The sequence below is a fragment of the Brienomyrus brachyistius genome, chromosome 16 (assembly GCF_023856365.1).
Source record: "Brienomyrus brachyistius isolate T26 chromosome 16, BBRACH_0.4, whole genome shotgun sequence".
In the NCBI taxonomy this organism is placed as follows: domain Eukaryota; kingdom Metazoa; phylum Chordata; class Actinopteri; order Osteoglossiformes; family Mormyridae; genus Brienomyrus; species Brienomyrus brachyistius.
The window spans coordinates 10,055,667-10,077,247 of record NC_064548.1 but is presented as its reverse complement, the minus strand read 5'-3'; the positions used below and the strand labels follow the sequence as shown (position 1 = coordinate 10,077,247).

At 56.2% G+C, this 21,581-nt stretch overlaps 1 protein-coding gene and 1 long non-coding RNA gene across 13 annotated transcripts in view; one reads left to right on the top strand and one right to left on the bottom strand.

Annotated features, from left to right (window-relative positions):
* The window catches only part of LOC125709461 (histone deacetylase 4-like), a 94,273-nt gene that overhangs the window by 28,890 nt on the left and 43,802 nt on the right, over positions 1 to 21,581 (top strand). For 2 of the 7 annotated variants that reach the window (XM_048977933.1, XM_048977936.1), the window contains exons 3-4: positions 2,749 to 2,817; positions 10,096 to 10,353. The exons of 1 other annotated variant lie outside the window; for it this stretch is intronic. In XM_048977933.1, coding sequence (XP_048833890.1) covers positions 2,749 to 2,817; positions 10,096 to 10,353 — 327 coding nt within the window. Of the gene's footprint in view, positions 1 to 2,509; positions 2,818 to 10,095; positions 10,354 to 17,319; positions 17,560 to 21,581 lie in introns of those variants that run through there. 4 more of the 7 variants (XM_048977937.1, XM_048977939.1, XM_048977938.1 and 1 more) reach the window with 4 other exon arrangements.
* Positions 4,542 to 7,539, bottom strand: LOC125709462 (uncharacterized). 6 transcript variants are annotated; one of them, XR_007382715.1, is made up of 4 exons: positions 7,476 to 7,539; positions 5,302 to 5,367; positions 5,004 to 5,069; positions 4,746 to 4,805 (listed from the first exon to the last, which is right to left on the bottom strand). It is a non-coding gene; the product is annotated as an uncharacterized LOC125709462 (long non-coding RNA). The 6 variants fall into 6 exon arrangements; XR_007382714.1 differs by lacking the exon at positions 4,746 to 4,805 and adding an exon at positions 4,878 to 4,937; XR_007382718.1 differs by lacking the exon at positions 4,746 to 4,805 and adding an exon at positions 4,878 to 4,937 and having other exon boundaries at positions 5,302 to 5,400; positions 7,476 to 7,508.

Genomic DNA, 21,581 nt, shown 5'->3' with positions numbered 1-21,581 from the left:
TAGCAGGAAGTGATTGACATCAGTGTATGATTTTAAAACATTTAAAGGCAGTTAACCAGCAGCCGGCAAGCTGGGCTTGTTTTGGCCGGGGATGCCACTGTGGACCACACCTTTGGGCGTGTCCCGGCTTTAAATTAATCAGTCAGTCATTGATTGGATTAGAGGACTAATCAGCTGCCTTCTGCTGTGTGGAATCTGCCGGAAGGTGCCCGTGCCGCGAATGACACTTACCTGCAGGGGGCAGCTCATGTTGTGGCTTGATTGAAATGATAATTTAATGAATAATTAATAAATAATAAATGTATTAATAAATAGAAATTTGGTGGGGGCAGCAAAGATGCTCGTAGCCACCTACCCCCACCCCCACCCCCCAGATGGGACACAGTGACTCTGCCTTTTGTCTTTATACCTCCTGTTCGATCAGGGTTTGTATGAAGCCTCGAGTGTGATTAGCTGAGAACCCAGAGTGGCAGGCTGCTGAGTGCGAATGCAGGCCCTTCCTGCGCCGGCCTGCATTCACCTCCCTCCTCTTCGTCCACTCCGTCTCCCCGACCCGGAGATGCGCGCCGCTCTCCCGGCTAATTAAAATGCCATTACGGTGCCGGCATCGGGGCCGCGGGATCCAGGGAGAGTTCCAAAAATAGAACGGAGAGGGAAGAGCGCCGTGGACGTGACCAGCCTGCTCAAACCGCTCTGCACGCCACGCCATTCCGCGCGGCCCCCCTGCCCCCGCTCGCCGACTCCCTCCAGCCTTGGCTATTCCCCCTCCCCTTGTCGTTTTCCCATTTGACTTGGGGGTGTGTTGGGGGGGGAGGGAGCTGATGAATATTCCAGGCTTGGCCATGTATTAATCATGACCCCAGCCTGGATCACCCCTCAAAATAGCGTGGCAAAGCCTACCCGCCCCATCTCCCCATCTGTCTGCTATATGTGGGGGTCTTGCCTCCCCCACCTCCCCCCCACTTGCCACCCCTCTCGGCTTGTCACAAAAGGAAGTGCTGGCAAATACGCTCTGGTCCGCTTTACTTTTTGCGTAGTGCACCCTCTGCAGGGCTAGGCAAAACCTCAGTAATGTCTCCGCCAACCACGGCTTCAGCCCCACTGTCCGCAGGCTGAGTACTTAACGGCTGGTTACGGTCGTAAGACACGCAGTGATCACAGCAACACTCTCATTTGCTAGCGGTCTGGCTCGGGCGAATTCGCTTTCTTGCCGCCCGCCTTTACAGAGAGACAAGCTCGCCGCCCAAAATAAAAGGGCCTCTGGCCTCGTCGCCGGGGCCCCCGACACAGTCCGTCCCGCAGACGTGATCCGACTCCATGGGAAAGTTCCCCCCTCGTTTGTACTCGCGGTACGTAACAGCGATGTCGAGGATGCGTATTTCTGTTAAATCTGTGTGATGGTCAGGGTCGCAGTCTGCTGAAATCAAAACTTCGGAGGCCAAGCTACTGGGGGAGGCAGAATGCCCAGCTTTTCCTGGGCTGTCTCTGGGATACCATGAGGTTGGGTTTCACACACATTTAGTGGGCGGAAGACGGGCATCTCATTCCGCCTGTCGTCCGCACCCCTGCCCCCCATCGTGTGTGTGATGGTCTTTCTGGGTCTCTGCGTCCTCCCCCCTTTTGGAGAGGCGGTGCATGGCTCTGTACCTGTGATCGGGCTCTTCAGCGAGGCCTTTAACCCCCCCAACTGCTCCAGGGACTGGCTGACCCTAACCCTGCTTTCTCAACTGTATATAATTTCAGATAAAAGCTTCTGCTTAATACGTATAATATAAATAGACGAGTGTGATCTGGCCATTTTGGGAGAGACTTGCCGCTGACCTGATGGTTTCCCCCTGAAACAGCTTCATGCTCCTGTGGACCCCTTTTCCCTTCATCGGCGTCGGAGGGGGGGTCTGCTGATTTTAAATGCTCTTTTACTGGGGGCAGGGTGGGGATATGTGAGTATCTGTGCCTGTGTGACAGGGGCTGCTTTCTGTGACCTGCTGGTTCTGTCATGTCTTCCCGGTCCAGCTCCAGATTCTGCTCACGCTCGCGGGGAAAATGACGCATCTCCCTGTTTGTGGTACAAATGCTTCGCTCTGTCGCGTGCAGGGACACATGTGTCCATGTCCGCTTTTTGCATGCTGATGTTCTCCTCCATCTCTCCTACAGCCTCTCCCTCCCTCTCCACCCTCACTCTCCCTGCCAGCTATTTATAGCCGCATCTTCCCAGGCCCTGCTGCTCCAGCAGCCTTTTCATGTTCCCTCCATAATTACCGCCGCTGCTCTCTCTTGCCCTCCGCTCCGGTGCCCGTGGAGGTGGGGGCGGGGGTATCTCGCTCCATGTTGCGTTAGCGTGAGCCGTCTCACGCATTGGGTTTTATTTCCATGTGCGTGTCACTATCACTCCCCCTGCCCCGCCCCCCGCCTCCCTCTCTGCGTCTCTCACAGTTACCACACGGAGCCAATAACGGGCTAGTCTAACGAGCGGCCCCTGACGCTGACGGACACGTAGCGGAGGCGCGGCTCTCTGTCCCGCCTCCCTCGCTGGCTCCTAGGACGATTTAAGCTTCGCCCCGCGCAGATCCGCGTCCGTTAATCGCGAGCCCTTTGTCTTCGGCGCCGGAGGGCCGGCCCCTGCCAGCGGGCCAGGATGGGCTTCTCACTCGGATCTGGCGTGGGCGCTTAGCGTCTTCGCGCCGGCGAAGCTTAGCTCCCCAATGCTGCGGACTATATTTGAAGCGGAGTGCTCTCTCTCTCCTGCAGATGGACCTCCCGGCAAAGACCAGTCCCTGCAGCTTCTGAAGCCATCTGGACTGAACCACATTCCTTCTGGTAAGAACCTACATTACCCACATTACCCCCCCCCCCCCTTCATTTAATCCCCCCCCCCCCCCCATTCTGCTTGTCAACGTGCACCATGGACCTTGCCAGGTCACGCCCGTTCGGCAGCCGCGGCGAGATCCGAGGAGCTTTTATGAATGAATCGCCATCGAGCTCGTTAAGCTCACCAGGCTCGTTAAGCTCGTTAGCAGTCTTGCCCGGCTGAGCGCTGCCCCTGCTTCCCGCATCCCGTCGCCATGCCGATATGTCGTCTCCGAGACCACTGTCCGGTTTCAGTTCGGACCCACGAATAAAGTCCTCTTGGGTGTGTGATGATCCGATCTGCGCATTGGACCCGTTGCGGCGGAGGGGGCTGCCGAAAGCTGCTGGGTGCTCCGAGATGCTCTGATCGGATGAGGGCTGAGGATGCCGGAACGTTCTGTGTTTTTCTTCTCGTTGTTTTCTTGGACACAAGCAAAAAAAATAGATGGAACCTTCAGCTTCTGCCTGACATGTTCCAAAGCCATTTACTGGTGACTGCTGTCCTTTACGTTCAAAACCTCCCCGGGCAGGAAACAGATGGGACCTGCAAGCTGTTTGCGACCTGGCTGGCTTGCAGGCTTTCTCCCCCTCCCCTTACTCCCCTTCTTTTTGCTGGATTAGTCCCGGTTGAGTATGTGCCTTGAAGCAGGCAGTTATCCGTTTGCAGTCCGGCTCGGAGTGAGACCTTAACCTGCGTGGGTCGCTACAGCAGTGCGGCAGCCTGAGACCATTCATACTACTGCCCTCGGTCGAGTGTCACAGTACTGCTTGTTGGTGTCTCGCATTCAAACTGAATTCGGATATGTCTCCTGTATATACACACACACACACACACACACACAGACACACACAGAAATGCAGTGATGATCTCGGTTCCCACAGCACCATGTGTATGTCTGTTTAGGCTCGGACCTGGTTGGGGGGTGCAGATGTATCCCCTGTGCGGTACAACTTCCCTTGAAATGCTCACGTCTGGCTGAGGGATTCTCAACGCTCGACCAGGAGCCTTTGATTCATAGCCTCAAAAGGGTCCATCTTAGGATGGACTGTCGTCAGCTGCCAATCAGATCCAGGCTTTAGTCCGAGGCCCGGTCCCACTATGTGGCGGAGGCCATCCTCCGCAGCCGAGCACATCTAGGCGGGAGTGGTAAGCGAGCGCAAGGGGGCGGCACTGCGGTGGCAGCCGTGGGATGTCGTCCGTCAGATTTCACGGGAACATCGGAAACGAGTCCCAGCCGTTCCTCCTGAGGGCTGTGAAAACACATGTTCACACAGCGCGGGAAGTGGGCCGAAACTCGGGTGCAGAGAGAGAGAGAGAGAGAGAGAGAGAGAGAGAGAGAGCATGAGAGGGGGGGAAGAAAAACAGGCATTGACTTTTTATAGCCGCACTGGAAAAGCCTTGACCCAGCCGCTTGCGGTTTCCTTCTGTGAAAATAACGGCTTTTTGGAGAATGTGAGCTGTCCTGCGGAAAGTTCTACATGAGTCACTCCTACCGCCGGCCTGCGCTCCCACAGCGCCTCCACGGTCCCGTGGTTGCCTGTTTACTTTTTTTTGCCTCCTTCACCACTGTGACATGGTCTCAGTCTTCTGTTTTTGTGATGAGTCTCAGTCTTGTTCTTGTATCCTTGCTGTTCTTCAGACTCTATACTGTCTCCCTCACCTCCATCGACCTCGGTGTCCCCGTCTCCCTCACCTCCCGCGGCCTCGGTGTCCCCGTCTCCCTCACCTCCAGCGGCCTCGGTGTCCCCGTCTCCCTCACCTCCAGCGGCCTCGGTGTCCCCGTCTCCCTCACCTCCAGCGGCCTCGGTATCCCCGTCTCCCTCACCTCCCGCGGCCTCGGTGTCCCCGTCTCCCTCACCTCCCGCGGCCTCGGTGTCCCCGTCTCCCTCACCTCCCGCGGCCTCGGTGTCCCCGTCTCCCTCACCTCCAGCGGCCTCGGTGTCCCCGTCTCCCTCACCTCCCGCGGCCTCGGTGTCCCCGTCTCCCTCACCTCCAGCGGCCTCGGTGTCCCCGTCTCCCTCACCTCCAGCGGCCTCGGTGTCCCCGTCTCCCTCACCTCCAGCGGCCTCGGTGTCCCCGTCTCCCTCACCTCCCGCGGCCTCGGTGTCCCCGTCTCCCTCACCTCCCGCGGCCTCGGTGTCCCCGTCTCCCTCACCTCCCGCGGCCTCGGTGTCCCCGTCTCCCTCTCCTCCATCGGCCTCGGTGTCCCCGTCTCCCTCACCTCCCGCGGCCTCGGTGTCCCCCGTCTCCCTCACCTCCCGCGGCCTCGGTGTCCCCGTCTCCCTCACCTCCCGCGGCCTCGGTGTCCCCGTCTCCCTCACCTCCATCGGCCTCGATGTCCCCGTCTCCCTCACCTCCAGCGGCCTCGGTGTCCCCGTCTCCCTCACCTCCCGCGGCCTCGGTGTCCCCGTCTCCCTCACCTCCCGCGGCCTCGGTGTCCCCGTCTCCCTCACCTCCAGCGGCCTCGGTGTCCCCGTCTCCCTCACCTCCATCGGCCTCGGTGTCCCCGTCTCCCTCACCTCCAGCGGCCTCGGTGTCCCCGTCTCCCTCACCTCCAGCGGCCTCGGTGTCCCCGTCTCCCTCACCTCCAGCGGCCTCGATGTACTCCTGTTCATTTTTTCTGCAGTTATTCCATTTCTTCCGCATTTTTCATATTTTGTCTTCGGGAGGAACATGAGTCGAAGACGTAAATGAGCTTGTCGCTGCCTTTTTACACCCACACCATGCTGCCTGAAAACTGATTTGCTCAGAATAAACATTTAGCTAGTTCATAGTTCATGCTATTTCCAAATGCACACTTTTAAAAGTCAATTACTTTTATTTGCTAAGTTTTTTTTGTGCATATTTTCAGTTGAACTTCATTATTAGCGCTTTTTAAAATGCGCAAGTAACATTTTTTAATGTAGGATTTTATACATAATGGTAAAACTACATTCATAAGCTTATTAATTAACCAAAGTAAATTGTGCCCCCTACCCACAAGAAATGGAATGAAGACAAAATTATGTACATTAGTGTGTCTGTATGTGTGCCTCTGAGTGACTGCGTGCCAGTGTCTGTCTGTCTGTCTGTCTGTCTGTCTGTGTGCGCATGCATGTGCGTGTGTGTGCGCTTTTGGGCTCCAATTCTCTCCAAGTAGAATACTCCCCCACTCCCTGCAGGCGTCTCTGCATTCTCTCAGGACAGGCCGGTGGACCACACCTTGGTCTAACTGTTTCTCTTCGGTTCAGCCCAGAAGATCTGTCTCAGATATGGGAGGGAAGAAAGGATGGAACCTCCTCTCTTTTCGTCTAGATCTTGAGGCCCAAAAATGCTCCCCCTTGTGGCAGTCTGTTCTGGCCATCTCCTGAGTCACCTCTGTCTCCATCCTCTTCCGCCCCTTTTCTGCCTTGTTTGCCGCAATCTGGATAATATCAAGAAAACCGTAGGAAAGGCTGAGCGGAGGGGATTAATACTTTACTGGACTGGAATCGCGGGCTGCCTCTAGCTATGGGGCCAGGTGTGTTTGGTACATCACCGACACCGGGAAAGCGGACTGCAGTGTAATGACAGTGATCCCACGGAGGCGCCTGTCCACTTGCTGGGTGCACAAGAGAAGCAGAACGGCCCCTGACCCGGAAACGACAGGAGATTCGGTCAGTGAAGGCCTATTACCTGTGGCCTGTCCTGTTCCTGCTGCACCCCCGGTTTAACCTTAAGCAAGACTCTCACCAGGCCTAAGTCAAAAGGCTGCTGCAGTTGGATCCAGCTGCCCTTGATGAAGGCTTTCCATAAGGCACTGTCTTCTGTATCCAGTGCCAGTCTCCTGATAAGATGAAGGACCACTTCTCTAAGCTCACTGTGTTCGTGGGGGACGGGGGTTATGTGGGCTGGCTGTTCTTGGTGTGGGGCGAAGTGCTTTTGGCTATTCATAGGTGAACACTGGCCAGTGGACAGCATCTTCAGCCCCAAGTGAGGTCAGAGTGCCGTCTTGGGGTGTTTACAGTTTGCAGCATCCCTATGAGATTGAAAGGCAAAAAAATCCATCCATCCATCCATTTTCCAAACCGCTTATCCGTCTGGGTTGCAGGGGATCCAGAGCCTATCCCGGAAGCAATGGGCACGAGGCAGGGAACAACCTAGGATGGGGGGCCAGCCCATTGCAGGGCACACTCACAGACCTCACCTCCAGCGGCCTCGGTGTCCCCGTCTCCCTCACCTCCAGCGGCCTCGGTGTCCCCGTCTCCCTCACCTCCCGCGGCCTCGGTGTCCCCGTCTCCCTCTCCTCCAGCGGCCTCGGTGTCCCCGTCTCCCTCACCTCCATCAGCCTCGGTGTCCCCGTCTCCCTCACCTCCCGCGGCCTCGGTGTCCCCGTCTCCCTCACCTCCCGCGGCCTCGGTGTCCCCGTCTCCCTCACCTCCCGCGGCCTCGGTGTCCCCGTCTCCCTCACCTCCCGCGGCCTCGGTGTCCCCGTCTCCCTCACCTCCCGCGGCCTCGGTGTCCCCGTCTCCCTCACCTCCCGCGGCCTCGGTGTCCCCGTCTCCCTCACCTCCCGCGGCCTCGGTGTCCCCGTCTCCCTCACCTCCCGCGGCCTCGGTGTCCCCGTCTCCCTCACCTCCCGCGGCCTCGGTGTCCCCGTCTCCCTCACCTCCATCGGCCTCGGTGTCCCCGTCTCCCTCACCTCCCGCGGCCTCGGTGTCCCCGTCTCCCTCACCTCCCGCGGCCTCGGTGTCCCCGTCTCCCTCACCTCCCGCGGCCTCGGTGTCCCCGTCTCCCTCACCTCCAGCGGCCTCGGTGTCCCCGTCTCCCTCACCTCCCGCGGCCTCGGTGTCCCCGTCTCCCTCACCTCCCGCGGCCTCGGTGTCCCCGTCTCCCTCACCTCCCGCGGCCTCGGTGTCCCCGTCTCCCTCACCTCCCGCGGCCTCGGTGTCCCCGTCTCCCTCACCTCCCGCGGCCTCGGTGTCCCCGTCTCCCTCACCTCCCGCGGCCTCGGTGTCCCCGTCTCCCTCACCTCCCGCGGCCTCGGTGTCCCCGTCTCCCTCACCTCCAGCGGCCTCGGTGTCCCCGTCTCCCTCACCTCCCGCGGCCTCGGTGTCCCCGTCTCCCTCACCTCCCGCGGCCTCGGTGTCCCCGTCTCCCTCACCTCCCGCGGCCTCGGTGTCCCCGTCTCCCTCACCTCCAGCGGCCTCGGTGTCCCCGTCTCCCTCACCTCCAGCGGCCTCGGTGTCCCCGTCTCCCTCACCTCCAGCGGCCTCGGTGTCCCCGTCTCCCTCACCTCCCGCGGCCTCGGTGTCCCCGTCTCCCTCACCTCCAGCTGCCTCGGTGTCCCCGTCTCCCTCACCTCCAGCTGCCTCGGTGTCCCCGTCTCCCTCACCTCCAGCGGCCTCGGTGTCCCCGTCTCCCTCACCTCCCGCGGCCTCGGTGTCCCCGTCTCCCTCACCTCCCGCGGCCTCGGTGTCCCCGTCTCCCTCACCTCCCGCGGCCTCGGTGTCCCCGTCTCCCTCACCTCCATCAGCCTCGGTGTCCCCGTCTCCCTCACCTCCATCAGCCTCGGTGTCCCCGTCTCCCTCACCTCCATCAGCCTCGGTGTCCCCGTCTCCCTCACCTCCAGCGGCCTCGGTGTCCCCGTCTCCCTCACCTCCCGCGGCCCTCGGTGTCCCCGTCTCCCTCACCTCCAGCGGCCTCGGTGTCCCCGTCTCCCTCACCTCCAGCGGCCTCGGTGTCCCCGTCTCCCTCACCTCCCGCGGCCTCGGTGTCCCCGTCTCCCTCACCTCCCGCGGCCTCGGTGTCCCCGTCTCCCTCACCTCCCGCGGCCTCGGTGTCCCCGTCTCCCTCACCTCCCGCGGCCTCGGTGTCCCCGTCTCCCTCACCTCCCGCGGCCTCGGTGTCCCCGTCTCCCTCACCTCCCGCGGCCTCGGTGTCCCCGTCTCCCTCACCTCCCGCGGCCTCGGTGTCCCCGTCTCCCTCACCTCCAGCGGCCTCGGTGTCCCCGTCTCCCTCACCTCCCGCGGCCTCGGTGTCCCCGTCTCCCTCACCTCCCGCGGCCTCGGTGTCCCCGTCTCCCTCACCTCCCGCGGCCTCGGTGTCCCCGTCTCCCTCACCTCCAGCGGCCTCGGTGTCCCCCGTCTCCCTCACCTCCAGCGGCCTCGGTGTCCCCGTCTCCCTCACCTCCAGCGGCCTCGGTGTCCCCGTCTCCCTCACCTCCCGCGGCCTCGGTGTCCCCGTCTCCCTCACCTCCAGCTGCCTCGGTGTCCCCGTCTCCCTCACCTCCAGCTGCCTCGGTGTCCCCGTCTCCCTCACCTCCAGCGGCCTCGGTGTCCCCGTCTCCCTCACCTCCCGCGGCCTCGGTGTCCCCGTCTCCCTCACCTCCCGCGGCCTCGGTGTCCCCGTCTCCCTCACCTCCCGCGGCCTCGGTGTCCCCGTCTCCCTCACCTCCATCAGCCTCGGTGTCCCCGTCTCCCTCACCTCCAGCGGCCTCGATGTACTCCTGTTCATTTTTTCTGCAGTTATTCCATTTCTGCAGTGCTAACCACTGCACCACCATGCTGTCCCAAGCAGAAAAATAAAAATGCAAAAAGGCTTTTGTTTTGTTCAGTTGCTTAGGATTAAGGTTAGGGTTGGGGAGTGGTTAAGATTAATCCTAAGAATGACAGGGTTATGTTCGTAGAAGTCAATGGACAGTCCCCAAAGATATATATACATGGACCGTGTGTGTGTGTGTGTGTGTGTGTGTGGGTGGGGGGGGGGGGGGGTAGGGGAGTTGTTATGAGCCTTGAATTACTCCATCTCAGGTACAGTCATGAATTTTCGGCACACTCTTCAGTTGGGTTTCTTAAACAGCCGATGACGATGACCCCCCCCCCCCCCAGGCTGTGAAAGCCCTTAATTCTACTCTATTTTAAAAGGACAAGACACTCGTGAGACATGGATCTTAAGGCTCACCGGATCTATCCTCGGCGCGGGGGGGGGAGGGGTGGCACGACAAATTGGCAGGATGGTCGGCATTCAGAGGTGATTTTGGCTAAGCAGCTCGGTCAGACGGCTAACGGGCTGGGGGGGGAGGGGGTTACCTTTCAGAGAGCCGGTACATGCCAGCTTTGGGACCCCCGATTTTTCAGTACTCTAACGTGGGGCGAGTCCTCCACTGCGTCGCCATTCTCCGTGCTGTAGCGGCGAGCCGCGTTGCGCCGTCCTGGAAGCCCGTCTCATGTTGCTGGGTCTTTTCTGCTATACGGCGCCGAAAGCGTTTCTGAGCTGAACCGGCACAGCCTCTCTCTCCTACTGGACAGGACTGCTGAGCGGGTGCCAGGCCCGCAGATGGCCTGCAGTAGGCACCCCCGCGCGCTTGGCGCCCCGAGCTGGCCCGGCCGCCGCGAGGCAGATGCTTCGTTCTGTCCGGCACGGCGGGGGAGGGGGCTATGTGGACCGAGCGGCAGCCGTCGAGGAACGGACCTGGACTCCACGTCCGGCGGCATCCTCTCGACCTCCAGGTGAACTGCAGACACTGACCTGCCCCCCCTCCCCAGGTGATTGAGATGCACTGGATCCTCGCACTCACCGCACACACTCTTTATCAGCTCTTGGTTCAGGCTGGTTTGTCTGGGCTAGTCCTACCAATTATTGGATAGAGGTGAGTTCTGGGAGGTCAGCAGTCTGTGTGAATCCAGGCACATGCAGAGCTCGGGGGGTGTGCCCTTGTAACTGGCGCCAGGAGGTAGGGGGGGTCTGACGTCAAGTGGGCGGGGTGAGTACGGCTTGGCGGTTCTGCGGCATGTTCCTTGCGTGCTGGAGCACGTCTTTGGGGGGGAGGCGTGATGCCCTGGCTAGACTGCGGGGCTGCTTTTTCCGGGGCTCTCCGCTTACTCTTCCTCTGATCCTGTCGTCTGTTGGCTCTTGCCGCTTCGGGGCAAGCATGCTTCCATCGCCGGGACCTCGGTAATCCCAGTTCCTGGCAGTGCCTATGCCGTGCTGTGAGCACTCGCCGGCCGTCGGGTCCAGAACTTTGCAGTAAAGCAAAAAATGTCACGGATCTTTTACATTTTTTTTTTATCCGTTCCACTGTTCGTATATTTGAATTTCCATCATTTCCATTTTAACCTGGACTTTATTCAGTTTTATTTACTAAATTAATACAAGGCATAGACTTCCTGATCTTTTAGTCTTAGATGCTAGTCCTAAATCACTGTGCCATCTAGTGGCAGAGTGGTATAGGTACTGCAGAGCTACTACAGCTAATGTGACCTCTCCTCCACACTCCAATGAACTGCATTTCCCAGCAGTACTAGTACATTCACTTGTGCTGTTATGGCGATATCAACAAGGTTGATAGAGGACATTTGGGCACACGCCTGGCACCATTATAATTATTCACTGCACGTTTGTACCCTTCATCACATCAGAGTCCGCTTTGACCACTTCTCCCCTCCCCTTCACCCATCTGGCATGTCTGCCCATCGTCGGCTGGCCGGCAGGTGAGTCAGCACAAGGTCTTTGTGGGACCGGTCGCGAGGACACCCCTCCCTCCAGCCTTGTTCGTATCTCCTTGCCAGGTATCAGGAGTCAGGTCTTCAGCCTTCTGAGAGAGAGAGAGTGGTTCTGAAACGGCTGGACCCCTCCTTCAGGTGTCAGCCAGGTTCGGATTGTGTAATAAATACCTGTGGCCATTTCTGTGTGCTTGATTGCATTACAGCTAATGAAACCAGGATCAGACAGAAAGGCACGAGTGCCTATAAGGGGTCTTACATCAGGCACCTTGCGTACTTCATATATTTCCAGATAGCGTTGACTCTGCCATGTCGCAGTCAGCGGTGCCCATCTCTTTCCTGGCGGCATCTTTGTTGGAGGTTAAACAGCTACTGGACGGTGACACTGCATAACCGTATTTGTTCACCAAAGCACGAGACGCTCAGCGTTTTTATTTTGTTCGATTTCTCTTTTCGCCTGCCTGTCTGGCAGTTCGGAGGCCGGGAGGCTGGTGTTCAGCTAGGACTCTCCACTGAGATCTGCCTCTAGCTCTGTTTGCTAGCAGGCTCCGCCCACACCGCCCGTTGTGAGTGTTAGCGTGCGATCGGGGGGGGGGCGACCTCTCACTTTCTCCTCTACCTCCACACTAGCCATCTCCTCTGGCTAACACCTGCTCCTCTCCCCTGCCAGCTCGCTGCTACCTGCGCGACTCCTCATGCCCCCACTTGCGCGCGAGTTCTCCGGAGTGTTGTGGCTGCCTTGGCGCCCCCACCAGTTGACCTCATCCTTGCGACTGTGGGTACTTGTAACCCCGGGTAATGGGGGACGGTCACCAAGGCTCGGGGAACCCATCCTGTTATCCTCCACACTCCGCCCAGTCCCTTGAGGTGCTGGGGTTACAACCCATCCCCCGTGGTTGCCCTTGGTGACCTCGCGTCCCTGTCGTCCGTGCTCTGTCCTCCTAGCTGAGATCAGGGTGCTGGGAATGCCTGTCAGAATGTGGTCATCATTCCCAGAAAATGCCGGCATTCCCTGCCTGCCATGCAAAGCGCCCCCCCCAGCCGTGTCTTTCCAGGTCTCACACTGTAAATCTCCCATTTCCCCCACCCTCCTTCCTAATAAAGTGTTTCTTTATTACTTTTTTTTTTGCACCCATCCATTCTGGAGGGGGAAGGAGACAAACCCAACCTAGATACATTAGACTAAAGTTAGCAGTATGTATTATTAACTTTCTGCACCGGTATTAATCAAATGAGCCTATATTTCACCTCCCCACCCCACCCCTCGCTTAATGCGTTGTCGTGTTATAATGAAAGGCCTGTGTATCTCGCTGCCGCAGACTGCCGATAGCCGCTGTGAATGGGATCGCGCCACCCGCTCCATAAATAACCCAAATCAATGATAAATAATAAATCATTTACACGTTTGGAGTTCTCCCTTGGACCCTGGGGGATGGGAAAGATGTGGGGGTGGGGGGGGGGATCAGCTCTCAGTGTTTCAACTTGCTGGCTGCGCACTATGGAGATGTGTCTGTGTGTATATATATTTTTTTCTCTCTCATGGGGGGTTGTCCCTGTGGTTTCTTTTCCTGCCCCATGGACCTCATTTCTTATTGATCTCATGATGTCCGCTCTTTCACCCCTCTGGCGTTGATGTTTAAGGGGTACGTTTCATTCCTTTGGCAGGTGACTGAGTATCGTTCGCACTGGAAACATGGGAGCGGGCTGTGGCGGGGGGATGTCTTCTGTAGATCACCCAGGGAAACTTGTCGCTTCTTCCTCAGAAAGGCCGTGGAATTTTCTCTGCTTTTTTGATGTGAGGAACGACTTGGTTTTTCTCCCTCGACGCTTTTGGGATGCGGTTTGTTGTCTGAGGTCTTTGTCCTGGTCCAGAAGAGTCTGATGCAGGCGAGTCGAGCTTCGGACCTTCACGACGTGGCGTGTTTCACGTTCTGTTTCATCCGCGGCCCTTGGGCCCAGACAGGTCGGGGCTGTTCCTTAACCATTGCTTTACTTTTTTTTTTTATTTTTTTAAATTGATGCACGGCGCTCATTGATTAATGCAGCTAGACGCACCATCGATCACCAGGTCCCCATGGTCTGTGGCTCCGCCCACCTGCCTCCATGCCCCTCCCCCCCTTTTTCCCTACCACGGTTAGAGTTCATAAACAAACAGCGCAGCTGTGTGCCAAAAATGCCCCCTCCCCAGTCACCACCGAGGTCACCAAGGGAAACCCCAAGTGGCGCCACCCCCTCCACAGTCCTGTCAGCAGGTTTCCCCCAGGTGCTCGCTAGGGGGTGGGGTTGTTCCTTTTGAGAGCTCCTTCTAGTGCTCGACAGCCTCGATTCATCACGCCGTTAATTGTTGTGCTTATGGAATCGTTAGCAGAGGGTTTTCTCCTCAAACATGTTTAATTAGTATCATTATTCAAGAGGCACTTCATAATTACCAGCCTTCTCTGACGAGGTGCCGGCAGAGGGGGGAGTGCCCTTTGAACTCACGGGTAGAAGGACTGTGAAGGGTGCCCCCTGCTGGCCGCCAGAGTTTCTTCCAGCAGGGCCCCCTGGCGGCGATCGATCATTCATCAAGCGAGCCCTGTCAAACTCGCCGTTTTTGCGACGCCGTAAACTCTTCCCGAAGGCCGAGTCCCGCGCACTGGATTTGCTTATGCATGCAGTAATAATCGCTGAACACGGAAACTGTAAGACGCGGGGTTTGCTAGACGTGCCGCAGCGTGCCTGGAACTTCATAAACACTCTTCCGGTTTTTATTTTTGGGATGGGAGCGAGCTGTTCCTTTTAGTGAACCACGTCAGCTGGTTGCATCGCCAGGTTGGCGAATAGCTGTCCAGTCAGAGAGCAGTTTGTTTTTTTTTTTAAATGCATTTTCCCTTTTCCCTCCTCATCTCTCCAGTAGCAGTATATACTATTAGCATTACTCAAGTCACACATTTTGCATGTGGGCTCCTGAAGTTTGGAGCCCCCTGTTGGCCACAAACAATCACTTGGGTCTGCACCCTAGCCGTCTCACGCACATGACAGCACGCTCACTTGTATCTTGTCCCCAGGGCTGCCTCACTGTGTTATAAGTCCCTAAAATCTGTTGGGGGCGCTATGTGGCTCAGCAGGTGACTGTGCTGTGCTTTTGGTTGGATGGTCGCTGGCTCCAACTTCTGGGGTGGCGGAGTGATTTAGTTTCTGAAGAGCACTTGCTAAATGAATAATATGTCAGGCAGAGGAGTCGCCGGACAGGGAGGCTGACACGCCTCCTTTAAGGGCCCCTCCGCCCTCAGCTCCAAGCTGGGTGCTGCCTTCTGTCTGTGAATTCATCTCCCTCTTTAACCTGGTTAGTTAGACAGGTTCTGCATTCTCACATGGGTGGCGCAGTGACTCACTTGGGTAACGCTGCAGCCTCAGATCACAAAGGTTGTGGGTTCGAATCCCCATCAGCTCTGTGCCCAGAGCCACTCTGAGAAACCTTCTGGCTCTCCATGACCCTTTACTTCATCAGCAGATATGGGTGATCGGATGGCTTTTTCATTTACTTATTTTTACCCATGGACGGCCATGCGTATGTAGTGTCCTTTTTTGTTTTGCGATAATCATGCGTCCCGGAGCGGCATTTGTGCATCCTGTAAGGACACAGAGTTCCCACAGAAGAAGCTCCAGCACCTGGGGGGGGGGGCGGGGGCGGGGGGGTGCCTTGTTTGTCAGCTGATTAACGCTCCTGTGAAAGCAGCGGGAATCCGGTTCGGGGGCCACTAGGGCTGGCGTGAGATCTGATGACTCACCGGCTTTAACCGGGCCAGTCAGCACGGGCAGAGCCATCGATCTGTGCCCCACTAACCAGCTCTGGGGACGGCAGAGCACGTCCGGGGGTCGGGGGTAGGGTCGAGCACCATCGCCCTCCATTTAAGTGTTTTTTTTTTCCACTCATCGTTACAGACTGTAAACATATTTTTGACCACAGGACGAGGTAGCTGAACTCTTAAGCTGGGAGAACTGGTCCTGAAGGGAAGGACTCCAGGCTGGATGGATGGATGGATGGATGGATGGAAATACAGTGGTACCTCGACCTGTGAACAGTCTTGTTCATGAACAAATCTGGTTACAAAACAGATGTTTGAAAGATTTTTTGTATGGCGAACCGTGTTTCAGGCTGCGAACACACAAACATCCCCCAAAAGTGCCCCAAAGAACCACCCGAAACACGAAGAAGTGTACATTACGCCCAAGAACGGTTGTGGAATATATAAAAAAAACTTAGATGTATGTCTTTACTTTATCTCTTCAGAGGTCGAATATCTGAAATAGAGAGAGAGAACCTTCTGTTATATCGGTACCTTTCAGTGACTGATAAACATGTTTGTGATGGTTTTTAACCGTCACATATCTATACATAAATTTCCAGTACACATAGTGGCAACTCCATATTGTTTGTTTACAGTACAAACAAAGAACTCCGTCGCCATACAACGCGTGGCATCATGAAATGTACATAAACATTTTAAGCATATGACAATAATGTACAGTATAATAAAAAAATCAAGTTTTTAGAAACTACTGCATTGTTGTTGTTACTCAGTCTTTTAATGTTAATTGTTTAGTTTTTTTGAGGGGATGTTTTGTGGCTCTTTTCCATGTTTTGCCGTCTTTCGAGCAACCAGCCCGCCGACAAGCGTATGCTCAGTTGTGTATTGGTCCGCCTTCTGGAAATGTATGCTCTCTCTCTCCCTTTAATTTGAACAAATTATTTGTATTTACATTGTTTTAAATGGGAAAAAATTGATTTGGGTCGGGAACTGAGTCCTCAAGCGAATTAAGTTCGTGGGCCGAGGTATGACTGTAGTTGACCTGGTAGGTTAGGAGGTCACTATTACTATCAACTGTGCATTTTTACTTGGGTGAAACACATTACAGACCCTGGAGACAGAACCCCTCCCTCGCAGGGTGAAACCACCCACTTGGAGGTAAAGAGCTTCCATTTCATAGGAAAATATGAAGTCAAAGTATCTTTTGTTGTCACCTTCAGATATATGATGCAAGGAATAAGATTCTCAATAAAAAAAAGCACAGTAATAATAAAGTAGAATATAAGCACTGAGACACATAAACAATACTTTTTCTAACATTAAGACAGACAAAAGAAATGCAGTCAGGCACGTTATCGGTGGGGAGAGATTATACCGGGCATCATGTTCTAATGTTTCAGCTGGCAGTTTGTTCTATAAAGCGTTAGTCCGAGTCTCCCTGGGGGACACCTAACTTCTGTGTTTTTATAAACCTCCCTGCTCGTGCTGTAAATGCAGCACGATCTTTCTCCTGTGTGTGGCACCCCAGCGTGGTACGATTTGGTTTAACGGACGTTGACCTGTAAGTCAGGTATTTTTACTGTGGTCTGAGTGTTGTGATATCAGAGTAGTTGCGTGATTTTAATTCACTTCGCCGAGCCTGGAACCATTCCCGGGAATCGCGGGGCGAGAGGAAGGCGTCACCCTGCAAAGGTGCCAGTCAATACTGTCACACGGCTACTCTGTGTCTGTGTCCCTCCTTTATCTGTGCTGGAAGCAGTATCATGAAGTATAACTGAGCTTTAGGCATAATTGGAAGATGGCGTTGATGTTTGGCTTGAGTTCTCTACGCCTTTACCGGTGTGTTTCCGGGTTTCGTGGACCACCACACATCCCATGCGGGAAGATTCCATGGGGGGGATCAACACGGCGTTAATTTGAGAGGCGTGCTCTGTCGGCTGAAGCCCCCAGATCTCAAGTCTTTTCAGAAACATGTCACATGCGACTGCGTCCAGGGCTGCAAGCTGGATCGCGGCGTCGCAGTAACGAGTGCTGGGCGAGGAAGCCAGGCGAGCGAGCGAGTGAGCGAACGAGCGAGCGGGGCCGGCCCCCCGTTTCAGGAAGCGGAGCAGTGGTGCGTATAAACATTCGGCAAGCCGGAGACTGCTCTCTGATGTCACCAGCTGGGAGGGAGGGGGAGGGAGCGAGGGCTGGCGGGCCGAGGGGGGGGGGAGCGCAGAGTTAGAGACTGAGCCGGAGGGAAGAAAGCAGAGCAGAGTGAGACGGAGCGAGTGCGAGGACGAGCAGGAGATAGAGAGGGAAGCTAGCACGAGAGGGGGAGGCAGGCTGGCCGTTAGCGCTCGTCACTCACTGGATCTATATTTCCTTCACAACTCCCTCCTGCCCCACCCCCCTGAGAGTGAACTCAGTGCGGACGCTACCCCAGCGCCTCGGTCTGCCGGGACGGCTGCACCAATGGGTAGGGCTCCGCCGGATTCGTCGCCTATCCCTCTGCGGGTCGCCTCTGGCGGCTTGGTCGCTTCTTGGGGGGTGAGGAGGCTGGCTGCAGGGTGTGTTTGTGTGTGTGCGTGTGTGTGTGTGCGCGTGCGTGCGTGCACTGCTGTCTCAGAGCTGGCTGTGTGTACCTTATTAACTCTGACAAACCAGGGTGAGGCAGGTTTGCGGGGCGAGAGCGTTCCTACTGGTTGCGTCCCCTTGCTGGGACTGGGGGCCGCGAGGGTGGGAGGGGAGGGGGGTGGGAATGGATTGGGTTACGACAGACCCCTGCCTAGGGACCTGTCCGACCTGCGTTTGTGTGTGTGTGTCTGTGTGTTAAGCAGAGAGAAGTATGCATATTTGGTACAAAGTCCTGTAGAGTGCATTTAATGAAGAAACATTTAGGAATAAAGTTTACTTAAAAAAATATGTTCATATTGGATGGGATGTTTCATTAGCTGCTATGTGCAGATGTCACTGTTTTCTGAGTGTGTGTGTGTGTGTGTGTGTGTGTGTGTGTGTGTGTGTGGGTCAGGGCGCCTTGTAAAATACGCCTGTTTGAATCCGATGTGGGTGTGGACAGGAGGGTACATCTGTTTCTTCCGGAGGGGGGGACATCAGCTCTGTCTGTCCACTCTGATGCGGTGTACCAGCATGGGACATGGTGTCCCAGCCAGATTCCACCCCCCGCCCCCCGACAATCCCACGAATGTTATGCCGCGAATGGTGGGGCCGTCCTCTTTTACGGTTCAGCGCATTTATGGTGACGGGTGGCACTGGCCGTCAAGCAGTGCTGGGGGCGGGGTGCCCCCTGGCCTTGGGCGTCCGTTTACCAACAATGCATCAGCATGCACGGTGAAGGATCGTCAGCGTTGACGCCGAATACGTGCCGGTTTGCCGTCGGCACGGTTGCCGTGCGACGGCACCAGACCTGCAGATGGAGGAGCGGCCGGTGCTTCGGGTTAGAGGTGCAGGGAGCGAGTGAGCGGGTGAGGAGGAGGGAGGACAGGGCTCCTGTGGGGCGGCCGTACAGAACATTGTGCACCACGCACCGGCACACCCCGCCCTCTTAAAGCGCACTCAGCACCATCTGCTGCCGTTCTCCCCGGGCCGTGTCTGCTCCCCCTGAACCGGCCGCATCGCGCTATCGCTGACAGGGATTTGCATGGTGGTAATCCTCACCCTCCCCTCCAACTAAGGCGTGGAGAGCAGAGGCCCACGTTATAAATACCCTGCCGGTGACCTGGATAGCATCTATCGATTTGCTCTGTGCTCGTTTGGTTCTCCCTGATGGCAGGCCATTGAGTTAATACCAGAACGGACCCTCTCCAGTTGTACGATGCCTGCCCCGCCTCCCCCGTCTTCCCCTTCGTGCAGCGTCAGGCCGACGCTGTGCTCCCGTGCCGGCCAGCGAGTGTGCCAACGCTGCCGCCTCACTTCCGTGCGATTTCAGCGACTCGGCGACGCGTTCCCTGTGATCACTGGCTCGCATCAGTGATGGGGGGGGGGGGGATGTCGTACCGTAATGGCGTGGGGGGCTGCCATATGTTTGCTGCTGTTTCCCGAACACATGTCACGCTTAATGGTGTCTGCCGAACGTCCCTCACCCCTCCCTGGCAGCGATCAGCACGCGGAAAGTCGGAAATGGCAGGAAGCGCCTGTCAGTCAATCCGAGCGGGGATCCCCGTGCTTATGTGGCGGTCGAGCGCAATGACATGCTTCATGGCCATCAGAGGAGACCTAGCAGTGCCAGGATGTATGTCAAACCATCGATATACAGCTAAAAGAGCAGGGTGGTGGTTCATCTGTGACGAAATCAGTAAGGGCCCACCCACTGTGTGTTTAAAGGGTTAAAGTTGGGGAGCTGTCTTGAGGCGTTGTGTTATCTGAGGACGTGCTGTTTTAATTAAGAAGGCCACTTTTAGGCATCTGCTAGGCATGGCGTCCTGAGTGCGGCAGTGGATGGCCGTCAGGTGGTAATGGTGAGGCTTTATTCTCGTGCTGTGCCAGGTCTGATGTCACCCGTGGCTTGGCTATAGGACGGCCACCGCTCAGGGCGGGAGGCCCTCTACCCCTTGTTGATGGAATGACCTGACAGGTAAAGTCCCCCCACCCCATGTCTGTAGCCTCTGGCTGGTTCTCCGCAGATGTTCCCACTCAAGGTAAATCGAGCCCCCCCCCCCCCGTCCCTTGTCCATCGTCCTCTGGTCCGAACTGAGTCCGTGGGCTAATAGCATCTACAACACAGGAGTCTGAAGAGCACGTCTGTCGGGCTCCTCTGCTGCTCCTGCAGCTCCTGATCTGTCTGGGGCGAAGCTCGTTTCTACACGCCTGCCGCCGGGAGGTTAGGCAGGGGGAGATGGGGGGGGGAGACGCTCAGGCGTGATATTAAATCTAGGCCTCCTGAACCGACGGGGACGTCCTGGATTTAAGCAGATGATGTTTTTGTTTAAATTTTGAAGGTGAAGCCAGGGGGATTGCTGAGGTGTTTCATGCTGTGTGCTGCCCTGCAGCTCTGTCTGTCTGCCTGCCTGCCATCACCCTAAACATCAGCTTGCTATCAGCCTGGACCTCAGGTGTGTAGATCCATGCTTATGACCTGCGCGATACTCTGAGCTTCTATGCCGTAATCATTCATATGCCTCCTGTTTGGGACAGAGCCTCGTATGGATCGTCCTCTGTGGCTTGACGAGGGCCTTGGCAGGGCCGGCCCATTTAACCAAGCGCTACTGGGTAATCTGTGTTACTCCGGACAACTTGCTATGTCCCCGTTTCCCCAACAAAGACCTGGTTACATAAGAATCTGCAGTGTGTCCATGTTTCCTCAGAAAACGATGCCGCCCTCTTTGCCTCATGAGCTCCACATTGTGGTCCCTTTTGTGCGTGACCCTTCCTTGTCTTTCCTTGATTGTGATACATGCTTGCAGTCCTGCTTATGAGTTATGGCTCGCGGGCCCAACTTGTAAGCCGTGCCCATTAATGCCAGCCCTGCTTTCCAAATTCTGGCATACTTGTCTTATTTCCCTCAGCACTGTTCTCAGCGGGCTCATGGCAGTTTTACTTGCACAAAAATGTTCTGAGGGCAGAAGGAAAAATGATTGGTTCGGAGAGAGATAACCAATCAGATTGTAGAGGAGGTGGATTCAAACAACTAGAGCAGGCAGGACCAAGACATCTGATTGGTTGGTCCCAATTCCTCTAGTTGCTTTTACTTCTGCCCTTAGAACATTTTTATGTACGTAAAACTCCCTAAAAATCTAAATTAGTGAAATGGTGAGTTGTGGTGGAAACTTCACCACCAAGGAGCTGCCACCTCTTACCTGCAGGGCTGAGCTGCTCAGTGACACCTTCCCAACTTATCCTGTACCAGGACCACGATGCTCTGTTCCTTCTCACCTCCAGTGCAGGACCTGGGGGCTCGTCACTCGCCTGATATGTGACCCGGTGAAACTTTCATCTGCGTTACTCTGTGATCTTCCTCCCCTACCTATTAGAGCGATGAGAGTTGTGCTATACCATCTCCTGGTATAGTCCCATTCAAAACATCTACCAACCCCCCCTTGTTTGGGTAAAAGAAGAAGTGTCCTCTCTGCTTCCCTCATGCGTCATGACCATGCTGGCATAGCCATCGTTTGATGCACCATTACACAAGGGGGCCAGCGGGTGGGGATGTAGATGAAGGCAGATAGCAGGTTTCATCGGGGTTGGGGAGAATGACTCTGCTTATATGCGGCAGTGCAGGGAATGCTGGGATTCAGGGAGGGACTTCTGCTCATAGGCTGTTTGAAATGGGTGATTGGTGTTGAGCTTGGGCAAGGTGCCGGTTGCTGGTTTGAGACGTGCTGAATTCTGCAGGCCAGTCTGTTTGAATTTTGCTTCTCTTTGGCATTTGCACTTCATTTCCAAGTTTAATTAAATCCGCTGGGTCACCGAGAATCAGCGAAGCTGGATGGCAAAGGCAGACTTAGCGGGGGAAGCTAATAAACACAAAACAGGAAGCGGTGT